Source organism: Pleurodeles waltl, chromosome 12 (genome assembly GCF_031143425.1).
Source record: "Pleurodeles waltl isolate 20211129_DDA chromosome 12, aPleWal1.hap1.20221129, whole genome shotgun sequence".
In the NCBI taxonomy this organism is placed as follows: Eukaryota; Metazoa; Chordata; class Amphibia; order Caudata; family Salamandridae; genus Pleurodeles; species Pleurodeles waltl.
This window is the reverse complement of record NC_090451.1, coordinates 437,336,079-437,357,811: the sequence shown is the minus strand read 5'-3', so window position 1 is coordinate 437,357,811 and position 21,733 is coordinate 437,336,079. Positions and strand designations below refer to the sequence as shown.

Sequence of the window (21,733 nt, the reverse complement as noted above, 5' to 3'; positions counted from 1 at the left end):
GTATTGGGGGACCAATCCCATGCATCCTGGGGGCTCCACCATGGACCCCCAGTACTGCCAAACCAGCGCTCTGAGGTTTCCACTGCAGCCCCAGCTGCTGCCACCTCACAGATGGGTTTCTGCCCTCCTGGGGTCTGAGCAGCTCAGTCCCAGGAAGGCAGAACAATGTATTTCCTTTGGGAGGAGGGTGTGTCACCCTCTCCATTTGGAAATAGGTGTTACAGGCTTGGGAGGGGTAGCCTCCCAGAACCTCTGAAAATGCTTTGAAGGACACAAATAGTGCTCTCCTAGCATAAGCCAGTCTACATCAGTTCAGGGACCCCCAGTCTCTGCTCTGGCCCGGAACGGGAAAATGAAAGGAGAGTGACCACTCTCCTGTCCATCTCTACGCCAGCGGTGGTGCCCAGAGCTCCTCCAGTATGTCCCTGGTGTTAGCCATCTTGGATTCCAAGGTGTGGGGACACTCCGGAGACCTCTGAGTGGCCAGTGCCAGCAGGTGACGTCAGAGACCCCTCCTGACAGGTGCATACCTGGGTAGGTAGCCAATCCCCCTCTCCGGGCTATTTTGGGTCTCTTCTCTGGGTCTTTCCTAAGATTCAGCTTGCAAGACTCCTCCAGGAATCTACTGCTTCAGCTCTGACCATCGAAAAAATGGCAGACTGCTCCAGGAACCGCTGTAACTACAACAAAGTATTCAGAATAACTCCTGTGACCTGCAACTTCAGCTCCAGCCAGCATTTGCAACAGTTTCCAAGGTGTGCACGCTCTGAGGACTGCCTGTCTTCATCCTGCACCAGAAGAATCAAAGGAATCTCCAGTGGAGTGACAGAGTCACTTCCCTTCTTCAGCAGGCACACTTCTGAGACAACGACTGGTACTCTGGGACTCCTCTCCTGACACGAGCCTGCTCCCTGGACCACAGGTGGTAGACTGACGTCACCCAGACTGTCCTATGGTCCAGCTGTCCAAATTTGGTGGAGGTAAGAGCTTGCCTTCCCGTGTTGCGACAGTACCCCTGTGCACCTCGTCTTCTCCAGCTCCTTGGGCTTCTGTGCACTTTTTCCAAGAATCCTTTGTGCACCATGTAGCCCAGGTCCTCTGCACTCCACCCTGCTTCACAGAACTCTCTGAGTTGTTCTTAGGCGGCTTGGGACCTTCCAGTGTAGTGCTGTGATAACCGCATTTTGCATCTTCTTTGTCCCCATGTTATGGGACTCCCATGTGTGCTGTCTGGTCATCTGTGGGCTCTCTGAAGTGCTGAGAGCCCCCTCTGTCTCCTCAGTCTGAGTTGAGACCCCCCCAGGTCCCTCCTGGGTCCAGGTAGCTATTCTTTTATGCAAACCGCGTACTTGCTTGAACCAAGGCTTGTTGGCAGAATCCAGCGATGCAAACAGCCTGCATTCAACAATTCGACGTGGGACATCCCCTGCACCAAGCAGGAACCTGCAGCCATCTTCTTTGGTGCTCTTCTGTACTTTTCTTCTTACAGGAGAATCTGCTTTTGCACCATCTTTCAGGTTGGCAGGGGCTCCTTTCCTTCCTAGAATCTCCTGCGACTTCTGGACTTGGTCTCCTCTCTCCATAGGTCTTCAGGTCCAGGAATCCACCATTTGCTGATTGCATTTGTGCTTGGTTCTTGCAATATCTTTTATATAGACTTGTACTCTGTCCTGAGGAAACATGAAGTACTTTACTCCGACTTTTCTGGGCTCTGGGGTGGGGTACCTTACTTACCTTTGGTTTTCTTACACTCCCAGTGCCCCTCTACACACTACACTTGCCTAGAGGGGAATTTGTGATTCGCATTCCACCTTCTTAGTATATGGTTTGTGTTGCCCTTAGGCCCATTGCAACCCATTGTGATTTTCACTGTTTGCACTATTTTAGACTGTTTACTTACCTGATTTTGGTCTCTAGTGTATATATTGTGTATAATACTTAACTCCAGAAGGAGTATTGTCTCTAAGATATTTTGGGCCTTGTGTCACTAAAATAAAGTACCTTTATTTTTGGTAACACTCTGTATTGTCTTTTATTGTGTATAAGTACTGTGTAGCTGTAGTGGTATTGCAGGAGTTTGCACGTCTCCTAGTTCAGCCTAAGCTGCTCTGCTACAGCTACCTCTAGACTGACTCAGCTGCTAGAACACTACCTATATTTCGCTAATAAGGGATAATTGGACCTGGTATAAGGTGTAAGTACTTTAGGTACCCACTACAAACCAGGTTAGCCTCCTACACTCACACCTCCAAACTTGTAATGAGGCCCAAAGACTGGTCCACCGTTTTATTGGAAAATGGTCTGTCTGTAAATGATAGCATGCTACCTCACCGTGCATTAGTGATATATTTGCTACAGTGTGCACCAAAATGCATCATCACTACATACTAAACCCCTACCACTCTTGCTCAATGGGCCTCATTTATTTGCTATACGCGCTCTTTGTGTGATGCTTGGGTTTTTCACTATCCTTTTGAGTTCAGTGACAATATTGATACTACTCTGAAAATTGTTCCAACACCACCTAGTACAGCCATGTTCTACCATCTCTTTCACCAGGGCAGCTCAGCTTTCATCTCCTCCATACTGGTTTAAAAATATTTGTTTTCAAATAAATCACTTGTGTTCTGTTTTACAGAAATCCCAATGGTGATGGATTAGCGGAATGGCCAGTATATGATGCTAATGAGCAATACCTTATGATAAGCCTACAACAGAAGATAGGCAAGCAACTCCATCATCATAGAATGGCGTTCTGGAGCAAGACAGTACCAGAAAAAATTAATGTAATTTCTTCTCAAAAGAAAGAGCATGTAGAGTTATAATTTATCAAATGGTTACACTGGAGCTTTAATGTGTGATTTAATAATTACTGAAAACCAATTAAATAGAAATGTACAGCTGGCTTGTAGTTTTTTTTGGCACTTTTCAAAACACTGTATGATCAACCGGAACAATTTGCTTAGAGAAAGAAATCCTTATTATTGGAAAAATTATAATTATGCCTTCTGAACTGTTACTCTTACACACCTAGAAAACCTTAAGAATCCAACAATCCCTTATCAGAAAACCTAAAACCAAGGGTAACCGTAACGAATCGTACACATGCATGAAATTATTTTTAAAAAAGTTAAATATATACAAAGCCCTCTAGACCACTTGGAATCCATAACATACACACTATTATAAGCAACTAAAGTACACCAATGAAAGAACACATAAGTGAATAACATGTATTTTACCTAACCAAAAAACACATTTCCACAAATTAAGCACCATACAGAAGATAATCGTAAATAGTTAAAAACCTGCCAGTACAAATACACTTAAAAGCAACAATATAAATCAACCACATATACATATAAACCATTCCCACACACAAATCAAAATAATTTACTCACAATTAAGTTGCACAGGAGCGCATTGATAATCCCATCACTCCAATACAAATTAATAAAAGGTATCACAAAAAATGCAAATATTATTCCAAAATCAATTTGTAAAAAGTAACTGCATTAAAAATATACCTTAAAGCAGTTGTAAATATTGCATAAAATGCAGATAAACATACAATTAAATAACACAGAAAGTGGTGATCAATATATTTTAAAAATCATTATTAAAACATATCTCTAAAATCAAAATTAAAAACCGCATTAAAAATGTCCAGCTTCTTTCCTGTGAAAGAAAACGTTTTTCAATGCATCCCACCTAATGTAACCACAAACAACATTAAATAAAACAATAAAATATTGTAAGAAAATGGGCATTAGTTGTGTGGCCTACACAAGTAAAGGGTCAACATTTGTCCTCCACTGGGAACCGAAAACCCCATTGTAGTGCTTGACTTTGTCAGGATAGTGAAACCAAGAAGTCCAAAGCCTATTCAAGAGAGGTGGAGTGGGCTAGTAATCACTACTTGTGAGCACACATTAATAACACTCAGTAAATGATTGTCCATTCTGTGCTTTTTCTTTTGAAACAGGAAAAGTACAATTCTTGCACACACACAGATCAATACTACTCAGTAATTTACAAATACCCCGGCTGATAGAAATATTACTTGGTGACATTGCGTTATCAGTTTTGAGGAGGGATTTAGTTCAACAAACCGCATGTCAAAACATTAACTTGTACTTAAATGCAGTACTTGAATATAACTGGGAATGAACACACTTAATACTGGCAATAAAGCATGTATACTTTGATCTCGAATGGCTGTTACCATCATTTGTTCAATAAAGCATGTACAAGAAAAAATATATGCATGTCTGAATGATTTGTTTACTCATAAAAGCTTACTAGATGAAAAATGCAATTAAAACATAGCCCCTAGAGAGCATCATATTTCTAATCACAATACCTACAACTATTAACTTTGACCCTAAATGGTATGCACAATAGACAGATAGACAAATAGAAGACAGATGCGGGTTCCTGGTTGGTACAGAAGATGTCCCACACTGAATGGATGAATGCAGTCTGGTTTGCATCACTGGATTCCACCAACAAGGCTTGGTAAACAGAAAGCTCGCAGTTTCCGGAAAATGGCACTGCCCAGGACCTGGAGGGACCTGGTGGCCTCTACCCAGGAGGGGGAGACAGAGGGGGCTCTCAGCAACTCAGAGAGATCTCAGAGAGATCTCAGATGACCAGGCAGCACGCACAGGAGTCCCACAGCACAGGTGTGAGAAAGTAGCCTCTTTCTAGCATGGTTACCCCCATTTTTGGCCTGTTTGTGAGTGTGTATCAGTGTGTTTTTACTGTCTCACTGGGATCCTGCTAGCAAGGACCCCAGTTGAAGGAGGCTGGCCTGGTTTGTAGTGGGTACCTAGGGTACTTACACATTATATCAGGTCTAGTTATCCCTTATTAGTAAAATGTAGGCAGTGTTCTAGCAGCTTAGGCTGTCTAGTGGTAGCTGTAGCAGAGCAGCTTAGGCTGAGCTTGGAGACATGCAAAGCTCCTGCAATACCACTATAATTACACAGTACTTATACACAATAAAAGACAATACTAAGTGTTAACAAAAATAAAGGTACTTTATTTTGGTGACACAAGGCCAAAAATATCTTAGAGACAATACTCCTTCTGGAGTTAAGTATTATACACAATATATACACTAGAGACCAAAATCAGGTAAGTAAATAGTCATAAAATAATGCAAACAGTGAAAATCCCAATAGGTTGCAATGGGCCTAAGGGCAACTCAAACCATATACTAAAATAGTGGAATGTGAATGTCGGTTTCCCACCTATTCAAGTGTAATGTGTAGAAGGGCTCTGGGAGTGTAAAAGAACAACAACAGTAAGTTAAATACCCCACACCAGAGCTGAGGAAAGCAGGCATAAAGTACAGCAAGTTTCCTAAAACACACTAGAAGTCGCAATAGAAGATAATGGAAGAACGAGAGGAGACTGAAAGACACCAATGATGGATTGCTGGACCTGAAGACGTGTGGAAGAAGGGGACCAAGTCCAAGAAGCACTAAAGAGTCCAGGGAGAACAGGAGCCCCCTGCTAACCCGGATGAAGGTGCAAAAGAGGAACCACCAGTGTGAAGACACCAAAGAAGACAGATTTGGTTCCTGGTTGGTGCAGAAGATGTCCCACGCTGGATGGATTATTGCAGTCTGGTTTGTGTTGCAGGATTCCACCAACAAACCTTGGTAAACCAAAAGTCATGTTTTGTGAAAAATGGTGCTGCCCAGGACCAGGTTGACTCTACCCAGGAGGGGGAGACAGTGAGGGCTCTCAGCAACTCAGAGAGTCCTCAGAAGACCAGGCAGCAAGCACAGGAGTCCCACAGCATGGGAACAAAGGAGTTTCAAATGGCGACTGTTGCAGCACTACACAAAGGGATCCCACGCCACCAGGGAACAACTCACAGAGCTGAGCATCGCAGGATAGAGTGCTGGGTCCTGGGCTACTCGGTGCATGAAAGACTTCTTGAAGAAGTGCACAGAAGCCCTAGGAGCTGCAAAACACCTGGTACACAGGGTTACTTTCTGGTATGGGGAGGCAAGCTCTTACCTCCACCAAATTAAGACAGCTGCACTTTTGGACAGTCAGGTTCACTTTATTCTACCACCGGTGTTCTAGGATCCACACTCATCATCGGGAGAGGGGACCCAGCATACTGGTCGTCACTCCAGAGAAGTGCCTGCTGAAACAGGGAATTGACTCTGGCACTCACAGGAGATTCCTTTGGTCCTTCTGGTGCAGGGTGAATACAGGCGGTCCTCAGAGCATGCACAACCTGGAAACGTTTGCAAATGCTAGCTAGAGATGAAGTTGCAGGGTCACAGTAGCCTTCTTGGATACTTTGTTGTAGTTACAGTGTTCCTGGAGCAGTCTGCGGTTAATCCAATGGTCAGAAGCTTAAGCAGAGGATGCAGAGAGTCCTGGTGGAGTCTTGCTAACCGAATCTGAGGAAACACCTACAGGAGAGACCCTAAATAGCCCTCAGAGGGGGATTGGTCACCTAACCAGGTATGTACCTATCAGGAGAGGTATCTGATGTCACCTGCTGGCACTGGCCAATCAGATGCTCCCAGAGTATCCCAACACCTTGGAATCCCAGATGGCAAAACCCAGGGACACTCTTGAGGAGCTCTGGGCACCACCCCTGGGGTGGTGATGGACAGAGAACTGGTCACTCCCATTTCCGTTGTCCAGTTTCATGCCATAGCATGGGCTGGGGGCCCCAAACTGGTGTAGACTGGATTATGCAAGGAGGACACCATCTGTGCCCTTCAAAGCACTTCCAGAGGCTCTAGGAGGAAACCCCTCCCATGCCTTTAACACCTTTATCCAAACGGAGAGGGTGTAACACACCTGTTCCAAAGGAAATGCATTGTTCAGCCTTTCTGGGATTGGGCTGCCCAAGCTGCAGGAGGGCAGAAGCGTGTCTGTGAGGTTGCAGCAGCTGGGGCTGCAGAGAAAACCTCAGAAGACTGGTATGGCAGTACTGGGGGTCCATGGTGGAGCCCCCAGGGTGCATGCATGGAATTGGCCCCCCAATACCAGAATCAGATTGGGGGTTCAATTTCCGGTTCCTAGACACCTCACATGGCCATAGCCGGAGTTACCCCTGTGAAGCTACATATATGTATTGAACTATATGTAGTGCACACTTATAATGGCGTCCCCACACTCACAAAGTCTAGGAAAATGGGCCTGAATGACATGGGGGCACCTCTGCTAGTGCAGGGGTGCCCTCACACACAGTAACTTTGCACCTAGCCTTCAGGGTCTGAAGGTTACACATATAGGTGACTTATCAGTTACCTGGTGCAGTGAAAATGGCTGTGAAATAGTGTGCTCCCCTTTTCACTCAGGCTGCAGTGGCAGTCCTGAAAGAGTGTTTGTCTGAGCTCCTTATGGGTGGCAAAAGAAATGATGCAGCCCATAAGGATCTCCTGGAACTCCAATGCCCTGGGTACCCAGGTACCATATACTAAAGACTTATAAGGGGGGTCCATTGTGCCAATTGGAATTGGAATTGGAATATGAAGTCACTAAACTATAGTGCATAATTCGGTAAGTAGAGAGAGCATAAGCACTGGAGTTCTGATTAGCAGAACTTCATTGACATAGTTAAGCATACTGACAACACACATAGGCCACAAACAATGAGCACTGGGGTCCTGGCTACCAGGAACTGTAGGAGGCTGGCCTGGTTTGTAGTGGGTACCTTGGGTACTTACACGTTATACCAGGTCCATTTATCCCTTATTAGTGGAATGTAGTAGTGTTCTAGCAGCTTAGGCTGCTAGAGGTAGATGTAGCAGAGCAGGTTAGGCTGAACCAGGAGACATGCAAAGCTCATGCAATACCACTTATAGTTACACAGTACTTATACACAAGTAAAGACAATACTCACTGTTACCAAAAATAGAGGTAGTTTATTTGGGTGACACATTACCAAAAATATCTTAGAGGCAATGCTCCTTCTGGTGGTATTATATGCACTAGACACCAAAATTAGACAAGTAAATAGTCATAGAACAATGTAAACAATAGGAAATGCTATGGATTGCAATGGAAGAAAATAGGTCTAGGGGCAACACAGACCATATACTAAGAAAGTGGAATGTGAATCACAAATTCCCCTCTAAACAAGTGTAGTGTGTGAAGAATCACTGGGAGAGTAACAATACAGTAAAGGTAAGTAAATTACCCCACCCCAGAGCCCAGAAAAGCAGGATTAAAGTACTGCAAGCTTCCTTAGGACACACTACACCTCATGATTGGGATTTTGCAGCAACTAACCAAGTCTGCAAAGAACAACTGTTGGATTCCTGGGCCTGAAGACCTGCAAAGGAAGGAGACCAAGTCCAGAAGTTGAAAAGTTCCAGGAAGGACAGGAGCCCCTGCCAACCCAGAAGAGGGTGCAAAAGAAGAGTCCATGGTTAGTCGAAGACTGCAGAAATGCACCCTAGGAAGATGCCAGCGGGTTCCTGCATAATCAAAAGGATGTCCCACGGCGTGAAGATCATTGCAGATGTGATTTTGTGTTGGAAGTCGCCAACAAACCTTGGTGTTTTGCATCAAAATGTCATTAGATGGACCCAGGAGGGACCTGGGGGCCTCAACTCTGTGTGAGGAGGAAGAGGGGGGCTCTCAGCACTTTAGAGAGCCCTCAGGATGCTAGCCAACACCCCCAGAGGTTGCAGAATTCGGGGACAAAGGAGGTGCAAAACGCAGGTGATGCAGCACAACAAGGAAGGACCCACACTGCTGGAGGACAACTCAGCGAGTTGAGCATCGCAGGATGGAGTGCTGGGGAACTGGGCTGGGCTGTCATGTAGGAATTTTGCAAAGAGTGCACAGAGGCCTCAGGAGGTGAAGAAGACACATTACACAGGGGTACCATCATTCTGAGGGAAGGCAAGGTCTTACCTCCTCCAAATTGCATCAGCAGGACCTCAGGACAGTCTATATCGATGATGTCCACCCTCTGTGTCCTTAGGAGCACGCTCGTTGTTGTGAGAGGAGTCCCAGGGTACCAGTCGTCATCTTGGAAGTTGCCTGCTTGGAGCAGGGGAGTGACTCCGTCACTCCATAGGAGATTTATTTGGTCCTTCTGGTGCAGGATGAAGACAGGGAGTCCCCAGAGTGTGCACACCGTGGAAACTGTTGCAGTTGCTGACTTGGAGCTGAGGTTGCTGAAGAAAAGTGTCTCTTGTAGACACTTTGTTGCATTTACAGCGTTTCTTGGAGCAGGCTGCAGTTGATCCAAGGTCAGAAGAGTCTAAAGTTGTTGCAGAGGATTCCTGAAGGAAACCTGCAAGCTGAATCTGAAGAGAACCCACAGGAGAGACCCTAAATAGCCCTGAGAGGGGGATTGGCTACCTTATCAGGTATGGACCTATCAAGAGGGGTCTCTGACGTCACCTGCTGACACTGGCCACTGGGAGCCCTCCAGAGTGCCCCCACACCTTGCCAAGCAAGATGGCTGAAGTCTGGGACACACTGGAGAAGCTCTGGACACCACCCCTGGGGTGGTGATGGACAGGGGAGTGGTCACTCCCCTTTCCTTTGTCCAGTTTCGTGCCAGAGCAGGGACTGTGGGTTGCTGAACTGGTGTAGACTGGATTATGCGAGGAGGGCACCGTTTATGCCCTTCAAAGCATTTCCAGAGGCTCTGGAGACTATTTCTCCCATGCCTGTAACACCTATTTCCAAAGGGAAAGGGTGTAACACCCCTCTGCTAAAAGAAATGTATTATTCTGCCTTCCTCGGATTGAGCTGCTCAATCCCCAGGAGGGCAGAAACCTGTCTGTGAGGTGGCAGCAGCTGGGACTGCAGTGGAAACCTCAGAGAGCTGGTTTGGCAGTACTGGGGGTCCATGGTGGAGCCCCGAGGGTGCATGGAATTGGCCCCCCAATACAAGATTTGGATTGGGGGTTCAATTTCACAATCTTAGACATCTCACATGGCTATTTCACTCAGGCTGCAATGGCAGTTGTGAGGGAGTGTTTGTGTGAGCTCCTTATGGGTGGCAAAAGAAATGCTGCAGCCCATAAGGATCTCGTGGAACCCCAATGCCCTGGGTACCTAGGTACCATATACTAGTGAGTTATAAGGGTGGACCAGTGTGCCAATTAGAATTGGTATATAGGGTCACTAATCTATAGTGACAAATTTGGTACACAGAGAGAGCATAAGCACTGGAGTTCTGGTTAGCAGAACTCCAGTGACACAGTCAAGCATACTGACAACACATATAGGCCTCAAATTATGAGCACCGGGGTCCTGACTAGCAGGATCCCAGTGACACAGTACAAATACTGACACACACTCACAAACAGGCCAAAAGTGGGGGATACCATGCTAGAAAGAGGCTACTTTCTCACACAACCCCTCCCAAACGAAGGACAATAAGGCTAACCTTGGCCAGTTGAGACTTTATTGTCTAAGTGGGGATAACTGGAGAGTAGATCTGCAATAGAGTGGTTACACCCTTTATCATCCACTATATGGTTACTTCCCTGTTGGGATGTTAACCACCCTGTTTAGAGACGTTTACCTAACCAACAGTTTGAGTGTATATTCTGGGAGTTCCTATTAGTATGTTTTAAAGTTGGGCCAGTGGGATTTGTCCGCTGGGCCTATGTCAAATGCAGTAAATTCTAGACAGGGATGCTGTCTCAATAAAGCCATAGCTGAGCAAACACTTTGTCCATATGGCTGTAAGAGACAACAGGGTTGCTGTTTCTCTTGAGTTGGAGCAGGGCAGGGCTGCTGTCCTATAAGCTCCACACTAGGACAGGGCGGCTGTCCTAAATACTTAGAGGTAGTGCAGGGCTAATGCACTAAAGTCTATCTGGGAGGGCTGGAGGGATCCTCCATATTTACTAAAATGGAACAATTTTGCACCTCTGGATGAGTAGTTCCACGGAGAGGTACTTTTACCTCTGGGAGTCCAGCCGTGGTAGCTGATGGCTCCTTTGGTACAGGTTCCACCCCAGGAGAGGTTTCTCCCACCACAGGAATGGTATACTTAGTGGCAGGGTGAGGAAGCAATACTTTGATACCCTTCTTACCTGTTGGTGGAGAGGGATCCTGAGATTTCAGGCCTTTTTCTCCTTTATTTTTTCATTTCAATAGAAATGAGAGGAAGCAATTCCTCAGGGATACCCAGCATGGATGCGTGGGTACTAAACTCTACCTCAGCCCAGCCTGAGGTTTCTAGGTAATTTCCTAAGAGACAATCTACAGTTAAGCTAGGTGATACCAACACCTGCTTGGGGCCAGTAACACTACCCCAACTGAGTTGAACTACAGCTAAGGGGAGAGACTGGGTGGAGTTGTTGACATCAGTAACTTGATACTTCTGTCCAAGGAGGTGTTGTGCAGGTGAAACAAAGATTTCAGACACCAAAGTGATACTGGCACTTGTGTCCCTGTAGGCCTGTGCCTCAACACCATTTATTAAGATTGACTGCCTGTACTTATCCATCTTAAGGGGACAAGCAGCCAAGATGGCAAGGCCAGTGCCACCAGGTGTGACAGAAACTGTCTTGGGCTGTCTACCCCAGTTTCTATTATGGTTCCACAAGTGAACCCAACTACACCTTTAGCCAGTAGTCCCACCACTATACCACTACTGCTAGGGGCACAAGAGTCTGATGTCTTAGTGGTTGTAGGCTCAGGGGCTTTACCTGTGCAGGACTTATCCCCTGGCTAATTACCTTTATTTCTACACACACAGCACCAAGGCTTTTTCTGATTGTGTAAAGAGTTTGAAGAAGATGAAGAAGTTTTATCCCCACCCCAGAGGAGTGTTTTTGACAAGAAGAAGGATCTTTATGTTTACTTCCATCCCTATGCTCGTCCTGAGATTTTTCACCATATTTCTTCTTGCCATTTTTGTCACCCCCTGTATGAGCTTTTCTGCTCACCCTTGTTCTGACCCATTTGTTTGACTTCTTTCCCAGTTCTTGGGGAGAGGTCAGATCTGAGTCCACAAGATACTGATGCAACAAGTCAGACACACAGTTATTCAAGATGTGCTCTCTCAGAATCAAGTTGTGTAGGCTTTCATAGTCAGTCACCTTACTGCCATTTAACCAACCTTCTAGGGCCTTCACTGAACAGTCTACAAAGTCCTTCCAATCCTGTGATGACTCCTTTCTGGTCTCTCTGAACTGTATTGATCAGTGGTTAAGCCCAGACCATCTAAGAGTGCAATTTTAAGAATTTAGTAATTATCTGCATCATCCTCTCGGACAGTAAGGAGTCTGTTGCTCTCCTTACCAGAGAAGGATAGCCACAGGATAGCAGCCCACTGAACACGAGGGACCCTCTGAACTTTACAGGCCCTCCCTCTCAAGTGCAGCAAACCACCTGTAAATGTCATCACCATCCTTGTAAGGAGGGACAACTTTATGCAGATTCCTAGAATCAAATAAAGGTTCCCTAACATTTGAATTTTTGAAACTGCTGCTGCCACCATGGGGAACTAACCGCAAACCCTGCCTTTCCTTTTCCACAGCCAGGGATTCCCTGTCTAAGCCCAACTGTTGCTGCATTAGCCTCAGCCTGTTCTCCTCTAACCTCAACTTTCTGAGTTCCCTATCTAGGGACTGGTCCTCAGGGTTAGATGGGTAGGATGCCTCTGAAACAGAGGTAACATTGGAGTGGGCAGAGGCTGATCTATCTCTAACAGGAGCCACCCTAGTAACCTGGCCTCTAGGGGTGAAGGGAGCCCTACTAGTGTGTGAACCCTTCCTACTTCCAGTTGTACTAAGGGGCTTGTTAACAGATAAATCTGTGGAAGTACCCTCCCCAGGATTGTCAGTTTGCTCCTCTGAGCCTTCCTGGTTGGAATCATCCTCTCCCCCTGTCTGATCTGGACCAGTGCTGAGTCCCTGGTCATCTTGGAGGAGAAGATTTAAGAGGAACTTCTTATTGGGGTTCTTTCCAATCCTTAAACTTCTTTCAATACAGAGACCCCTCAAACTTTTCAAGTTAAGATTCTCATATTTTGCTTTCACAACTCTAGGTTAGCTTCTACAGAAGACATATTGAAAGAGAAAAAGTTCAGGAAAGTGAGTAAAAATTTAGTATAATAACAGCTAACTTTCTAGAGAAAAGAAGAAAACTTTTCAAAAACTTTGTAAAACTTTTTCAAAGTTTAAAGAACTTTTTTGAAAGTTAGAAAATTACTTCTAAATATATAATATATATGCTCTAAGTATTGGAGCAAGCTTTTCTTATGAAAAGCACCAGTAACAAAGTGGTAAAGCAATTGCAAGTATTATAAAGAAACCGCGGAACCGGGCAGAGGCAGACTGGCGGCAGCACTGGACCCTTGAAGAATGTGTGACTACAGGGTGGTGCTCCCACCCGGTTCCGATGAAGATAGGTATTTATGAAACTCGAATACCGAGTGTGCTGATGAACTAAAGAACAACTAACAGCATGATTTAATTAGCCTCCTGATCAGAGGACAAGTAGGGTTTTCTTTATAATACGGGAACAGGGCGAAGGTCCTGATGAAGGCCGCATGACCCTTATGGGCATTTAAAATAGGCTGAAACATGTTAACCCTTCTCAGAAATTGGGGTGTACAGGTGATTAGTTCCTAAAACACCACCAACAATATTTTAACCCGGTCCAGGCTGCACCAGAATAAATTAGTGAAGTGATCAGCCTGAGTCAGATGTACATATTTCTTCTGTTGTTCGTCTGTGATCCCTGTACCATAATTGTTGGTCTTGTCTCTTGTGCTTATATGTTCCCCCACCCTCACTGCTCCACTCCAAAGGGGATTCATTATTTGGAGTGTGTTAGCAGGGCCCTATGATGAAGCATGCCACAATTTGTGGGTGAGGGCCGTTTTTTCAAATATTATTGATTTTTTGTTTGGTCTGGAATTTTACCATACTCCTTGTCCTGTTGTTTGATGACTTATTAATTTAGGGAAGTCGGACAGGGAATTCCTCTCACCCCTTCATAGTGTTTTGATGATACAAAAGAAGAGTCCCCGGTTGGATAAAGACTGCAGAAATACACCCTAGGGAGATGCCAGCGGGTTTCTGCATGATGCAAAGGTTGTCCCACGTCATGAAATTGGATGCAGGCGAGTTTTGGCACTGGATTTTTCCAACAAGCCTGGTTACAGCAAAGTCGCATTTTACATCAACTAGGCACTATCTGGACCCAAGAGGGACCTGGGGGCCTCAACTCTATTTGAGGAGGAAGAGATGGCTCTCAGCACTTCAGAGAGCCCTCAGAGCACCAGATAGCACCCACGGGAGTCCCAGGACACGGGGACAAAGGATGTGCAAAATTCAATTTGTGCAGCACTACATGGGAAGGTCCCAGGTTGCCAGAGAACAACTCAGTGAGTTGAGTGTCGCAGCATAGAGTGCTGGGACCTGGGCCAGGCTGTGCATGAAGGAATTTTGCAAATAGTGCACAGAGGCCTCAGGAGTTGAAGAAGACGTGGTGCACAGGAGTACTGTTGTTCTGGGGGAAGGCAAAGTCTTACCTCCTCCAAATTGCTACAGCAGGACCTCCGGACATTCTGTGTCGAGGGGGTCGAGTGTGCTCTTTGCCAGGGGAGGAGTCCAAGAGAACCGGTCATCGACTTAGAAGGTGCTTGCGTGAGCAGGGGAGTGACTCCATCACCCCACTGGAGATTTCTTCGGGCCTTCTGGTGCAGGGTGAAGACAGGGAGTTCTCAGAGCATGCACACCATGGAAACTGTTGCTGGCTGGAGCTGAAGTTGCAGAAGAAAAGTATTACTTGTGGATACTTTGCTGCTGTTACAGTGGTTCCTGGAGCAGGCTACGGTTGATCCGAGGTAAGAGGATAAATTAGTAGTTGCAGATGATTCCTGCTGGAAAATTGCAAGAAGAATCTGAAGAGAACCAGCAGGAGAGACCCTAAATAGCCGTGAGAGGGGGATTGGCTACCTTATTAGACAAGGACCCATCAGCAGGGGTCTCTGATGTCACCTGCTGGTACTGGCCACTTCGTGCTCTCACACCTTGCAAAGCAAGATGGCTGCAGTCCGGGATACAGTGGTGGAGCTCTGGGCACCACCATTTCCTTTGATGAGTTTCGTGGCAGAGCAGGGAGTGGGGGTCCCTGAACCGGTGTAGAGTGGATTATACAAGGAGTGCATCATCTGTGCCCTTCAAAGCATTTCCAGAGACTGGGGGAGGCTACCCCTCCCTAGCCTGTAACACCTATTTCCAAAGGGAGAGGGTGTAACACCCTGCTCCCAAAGGAAATGCTTTGTTCTGCCTTCCTGGGACTGAGCTGCTCAGACCCCAGGAGGGCAGAACCCTGTCTGTGAGGTGGCAGCAGCTGTAGCTGCATTGCAAGCCTCAGAGAGCTGGTTTGGAAGTATTGGGGGTCCATAGTGGAGCCCCCAGAATGCATGGAATTGGCTCCCCAATACCAGCTTTGGAATGAGGGGACAATTCCATGATCTTAGACACCTTACATGGCCATATTCGGAGTTACCATTGTGAAGCTACATTTACGTATTGACCTACATGTAGTGCATACGTGTAATGGCGCCTCCGTACTCACAAAGTCCCGGGAAATGTCCCTGAACTAAGTTGGGGCACCTTTGCTAGTGCAAGGTTGCCCTTACACTTAGTCACTTTGCACCTAACCTTCAGCAAGTGAAGGTTAGACATATAGGTGACTTATAAGTTACTTAAGTGCAGAGAAAATGGCTGTGAATTAACGTGTGCATTATTTCACGCAGGCTGCAGTGGCAGTCCTATGAAAGGGTTTGTCTGAGCTCCTTCTGGGTGGCAAAAGAAATGCTGCAGCCCATAAGGATCTCCTAGAACCCCAATGCCCTTGGCACCATATACTAGGGACATATAAGGAGGGGGTCCAGTGTACCAATCTGGAGTGGAATATGGAGTCACTAAACTGTAGTGACAAATTTGGAAACAGAGAGCATAAGCACTGAAGTTCTGGTTAACAGTCAAGCATACTATCAACACAGCAAGACATATTGACATATAGGCCAGACACTATGAGCACTGAAGTCCTGACTAGCAGGATCCCAGTGAGACAGGAAAAAAAAACACACTGACAAACGGGTAGAAATTGGGGGTAACATGACAAGAAGGATGGTACTTTCCTACCTACGGTCCGACCTAAGTGGGGTCTCTGAAGTGTGTGAACAAAGAATTACCTCCTGTTTGGGTAAGGTGAGGCAGATGGAAGTGGTGATGGCTCTTAGTGGAGGTAAAATGAGCAAGAGCAGGAACAAAACTAGGAGCATGGGAAGTGGGAGTAAGGAATCCGAAGATTAGATTTCTCTTGTGGCCCCCCAGTAGTATTAAACTATAATAAATGTTCATGCCTCCCAGTGGAAGAGACAGACCCTGTGGAAGGGGAGATTCCAACAGAGGAGAGCAGCAGTCAGTGCAGGACTCCGGCTACTGAGGGCCTAGGCACAAGGGATGGTGGACCTAATGGATGTGATGCGGTTCAGCAGATGTTTACTCAAGTAACCCAAGAGATTAAAGAATATTTTTCAAACTCTGAGGCAAATCAAATAGTAATACAGGTGCCCTGCTCTAGTTTATAAGCAAAGATCGAGAGTCAAACCAGTGAAAACACACTGACAAACAGGCAGAAATTGGGGGTAACATGCCAAGAAAATGGTATTTACGTACAGTCCCCACACTCACGAAATCCTGGAAAATGGGCCTTGCGAGGTGGGGACAACTCTGCTAGTGCAGAGGTACCCCCACACATAGGTACTATGCACCTAGCCTTCAGGGCCTGAAGGGTAGATATATAGGTGACTTATAAGTGACCTGGTGCAGTGAAAATGGCTGGGAAATAGTGGCTACACCATTTCACTCAGGCTGCAATGGCAGTCCTGAAGAAGTGTTTGTATGAGTTTGTTATGGGTGGCAACAGAAATGCTGCAGCCCACAAGCATCTCCTGGAACCCCAATGCCCTGGGTACCTAGGTACCATATACTAGGGACTTATAAGAGTGGTCCAGTATGCCAATCTGGAGTGGAATAAGTAGTCACTAGACTATAGTGACAAATTTGGAAACAGAGAGAGCAGAAGCACTGGAGTTCTGATTAACAGGACCCCAGTGACACAGTCAAGCATACTGACAAAACAGTAAAACATACTGACATGTAGGCCACAAACCATAAGCACTGGGGTCCTGACTATTAGGATCCCAGTGACACAGTCAAAACACACTGACAATTAGGCAGACATTTGGGGTAACAAGAGGTCTGCATTATCCACCCCAAATGGGAACTACCAGTTTAGGGTTATGCCCTATGTGATGAAGAATGCCCCTGCCACCTTTCAGGGGCTGGTTTACCAGGTGTTGGCTGGACTGGATGATTTCGGTGCAGTCTACCTGGATGACATTGCTGTGTTCAGCTCCTCTTCGGAGGAACACTTGCAGCATCTCAGCAAAGTGTTGGAGGCCCTGCAGAAGGCAGGCCTCACTATTAAGGCAAACAAGTGCTGAATAGGGCAGGGTTCTGTGGTGTACTTGGCACACCAGGTGGGAAGTGGCCAGGTGACAGCCCTACAGCCAAAGATTGATTGCATTCTAGCTTGGGAGCCCCCCAAGACCCAGACTGAGGTGGCAGCCTTTTTAGGCCTCACAGGCTTCTATAGGATGTTTGTCAAGGTGCATGGCACTATTGTTAGTTAACTTCTAAGAAGCAGCCAAAGAAGGTGATCTGGACGGAGTCTTGCCAGACAGCTTTTGATGTCCTGACGCCAGCCATGAGCACGGCACCCATGCTGAAGGGACCTGACTTCTCTGAATAATTTGTTGTTCAGATTGATGCTTCAGAGCATGGTGTGGGAGCAGTGTTGTCACAGCTAAATGAGGAGGGCCTAGACCAGTCTGTAGCTCTCATTATTAGGTATGTAGGTGGAGTGCAATTCAGCATGAGGCTTTTGCAGTGGTCTGGGCGCTGAAGAAGCTAAGACAGTACTTGTTTGGGGCTCACTTCCGGGTTCAGACTGACCACAAGCCCTCAGATGGTTAATGCAGATGAGGGGTTAGAATCAAAAACTGTTGAGGTGGTCCATTTCCCTTCAAGGGACGGACTTTACGATGGAACACCGCCCTGGGACTGAACACACCAATGTTGATGGTCTATCCAGATTCTTCCGCCTTAGTGATGAGAACTCCCATGAGGTTGGGTAGTTCTGAACTTTCAGCTGGGAGGGACATGTGTTAGACCTGGCATCCTTGGAGTGGTCTTCCCTGTCTTTTTTGCCTCTGATTCCCATGTTTTGACTGTGTGTTGGAATCTGTTTTTGGTACTCTGGGCACTTTACCACTGCTGATAAGTGCTAAATTGCAAGTGCTCATGTGTAAAGTGTATGTGTAATTGGCTTTTCCATGATTGGCATAGTTCAATTAATACTAAGTCCCAAGTAAAGTGCACTAGAGATGCCCAGGGCCTGTAAATCAAATGCTACTAGTGGGCCTGTCGCACTGGTTGTGCCACCCACATTAGTAACCCTGAAAACATGGCTCAGTCCTGACACTGGAGTGCCTGTATGTGCAGTTTTCAACTGCCAATTCAATTTGGCAAGTGTACCCACATGCCAGGCCTAAACCTTCCCTTTTTATACATGTAAGGCACCCCTAAGGTAGGCCCTAGGTATCCCCAGGGGCAGGGTGCATTGCATGTTAAAGTTTGGACATAAATGCCTTTAAATTTCCTCAAAATGCAGTTTCCCTTTGAGAGCAGATAGAAATGAGGAGTTTGGGGTCTCTGAACTCACAATTTAAAAATACAGCTTTTAGTGAAGTTGGTTTTTACATGGTTAGTTTGAAAATGCCACTTTTAGAAAGTAGGCATTTTCTTGCTTAAACCATTCTGTGATTCTGTCTGTTTGTGGATTCCTCGTCTGGGTAATACTGATAGTTGGGCAATCATAGACAATGACACAAAGGGAGCTGGGGTGTAGCCTGCATATCTTGATGAGCCATCTTGGCTAGAGTGGAGGAAGGAGTGGTCAATTACACCTGAATGGGCTGTGCGTGCCCTCTCACAATGCGGTTTGTGTGTCCAAGTCAGTATGTCCCAGTGTGTATGGGGGACACACTGGGACACACTGAGAGGCAGGATCTTGTGAACAACAGAGACTTTCCTTTGAAGTTTGCCTACTTCAAAGGCAGAAAAGGGTATAAGTAGTGGACCCAAAACACCAGACTTTACATCACTTCTGGAACCAAGAGGAACCTCTGCCAAGGAGAAGAGCTGAAGAAGCTGAGGAGAAGTTCTGCCCCTGCCTGTGTCTGTGCTTTGTTGAGATGTCCTGCAGTTGCTGCTTCTGCCTGTGAATGGGGACAAAGACTGGACTTTCCTTCTTGAGAAGAAACTCCAAGGGCTTGAGCTAAGCTTGCCTCCTGTGTTGAAGTCTCAGAGCCAAAGTCTTCCTCTTCCAGCACCTGGACTCTCTGCTGAGACCCCTGCTCTGCCATTTGGTGCCCTATCCAGTCCCTGACCCTTTAAAGATGAAGCTGGCAGAACAAGGACTGAAATCCACTCACAGAACACCTTGCGGGGAAATTTTCGACGCACCATCTGCAAAGCGGCTGATAAGTGATGTGCCACCCGCTTTGCAGCTGAAATCAACGCTCCACCTGCATCGCGCCTGGGAGATCGACGCATCGTGGCTAGAGAAATGACTCAACACCCACTTGCTGCTGCTGATGAAGCAAACCCCACGCAGTGCGGTTTTCGAACATCATGCAACTGGATTTCTCACGCATCATGACTGGGGGTCAAAATCAATGCACGCCTTCACAGATCTGAGGTGCCTATCTGGAAATCAACGCATCGCTCTCCTACACGAGAGATAAATGACACATCGCTGACCCGACTGGAGAAGAAATGATACACAACCTCACTTGCATGTAAGGAATCGATGCAACGCTGACTTTTCCGATGCACGCTCACCCACGCCACTTTATTTTTGATACAAGCCAGGAACTTTGTGCAGCAACAACGTTTCCATTGTTTTCTATGGAGTAAGACTTATTATTTTGAAATTTATTATCTTGTCTTGCGAATGCTGGATTTTTGTTGTTTTGGTCTTGTTTGTTTTAGATACATTATACCTATTTTTCTAAACTGGTGTTGTGTCTATTTTGTAGTGTTTTCACTGTATTACTGTGTGTCTAATACTTTACACATTGCTTTTGGGATAAACCTGACTGCTTGTACCAAGCTACCAAGGGCGAGAGCAGGGGTTATCTTAAGTGTGTATCTCCATTGCCCTGACTAGAGTGAGGGTCCCTGCGTGGACAGAGTGCAAACTTACTGCCAACCTGAGACCACATTTATAACAGCATCCATCACTGAATGTAGATGAACTGCTTCCGTCCCTAACTTGAAACAAACGTGGTGTGAGGATAGTATGTGATGTGAAGGCTTCCGTTTAGAATGATGAATCTCATTATCCCCTTTGAGATGGAGCAAGTGCAGAATAGTCCATGTTTCAGATACGATTAAAGTGGGAAAATCGTATCTGGACTTTTATAGTCAAATTACATTTAATTTTGATTTTGGTACTAATGGTCTCAATTTATTCAAGTTCATGTATATGTATATGTACCTAGTTGAAACATGGATCCCTCAGTAAGTACTTTGGTTTATGGCATAAAAGTGGCGCTGAACCTACCTGCCTTTTTGGGCCATGCCATGATTGCCAGTTACACTTTACAAACACTGGTAATGTGGATATTTGTCTTACTGTGATTCTTCACACACTAGAGTAATTTGTATCTGGGATAGAAATGGTGGAGTGCATAACTGAGCGAATGAGGGTTGGCAAGAAAACTCTGCCTCTGATACCAGGACAAAGTGGGTTTTGAAATGCAAAGTGTTTTACATATTTTGCTCATTTAAAAACTGTTTTTTGATGTGTGGTTATTGGTGGAAAAAGTGATCCTCTATTCCTGCAGCACTGGATGAAACTTCTGGGCTTCTAATTTCAGAAATCAGGGGCATTTATCAATGTTTCACGTAACGCAAGCAAGCAAGACACCTTGCTGCACTGCATGAAAGTTAGAGGGTAGGAGCGCTCCATATTTAACATTATAAGGCACAATCCTGTCCTGTGCTGTCTTGCACCATTGTTTTGTGCAGAAATGGGCACCTCACCTTTCTGCACAAAACAATCCTCAGAGGCATTTTAAAAAGAGGAAACAATGAGGAGAAATAAAGATATTTATCATCGTTATGCCTTTGGTGGTATGGCGTACAGTTCTGGCGCCTTTTCTGGTCTACCAGTGTTGGTAAAACTGGAAATGCACCAGAATACATGGGTGGATGCGTAGAAACACCCGCAATCCACCCCATGTACCTCACTCACAATGCAGTGTAATATAAGGCAGCGATTTGCACCGTCTTACTTTAAACCAGATTTACCAATCCTTGCAGGGCCACGCAAGGCAGCCTTTTGTGGCTTAGTAATTTAGTTTTGTTTGTCACCCTACCCACCTTGCATGACACTAGGGCAACGCAAAATGTTGATAAATTTGGCCTTTAGTGTTTAGTTCTGGATTTGATGGAGAGTTGGTTTCACAATTTCGCACCCTTTTCTGTGTATCAGAAATTCTTGCCTTACACAAACCTGAGAGTAGGCTGCAGGAAATTGCATTATTACATTCACACTGTGTCACTCAGGGCTATCTGATAACCTTTAAAATTATTGAGCAGATTGTTTTAGAGCG

General features: G+C 45.9%; 1 protein-coding gene across 1 annotated transcript in view; it reads left to right on the top strand.

Annotated features, from left to right (window-relative positions):
* Positions 1-4,207, top strand: part of LOC138267784 (fatty acyl-CoA hydrolase precursor, medium chain-like) — a 548,521-nt gene extending 544,314 nt beyond the window's left edge. Inside the window, exon 13 of the mRNA XM_069216985.1 lies at positions 2,639-4,207. Coding sequence (XP_069073086.1) covers positions 2,639-2,825 — 187 coding nt within the window. The 3' untranslated portion in view covers positions 2,826-4,207. The remainder of the gene's footprint in view (positions 1-2,638) is intronic.
* The last annotated feature ends 17,526 nt before the right edge of the window (positions 4,208-21,733 follow it).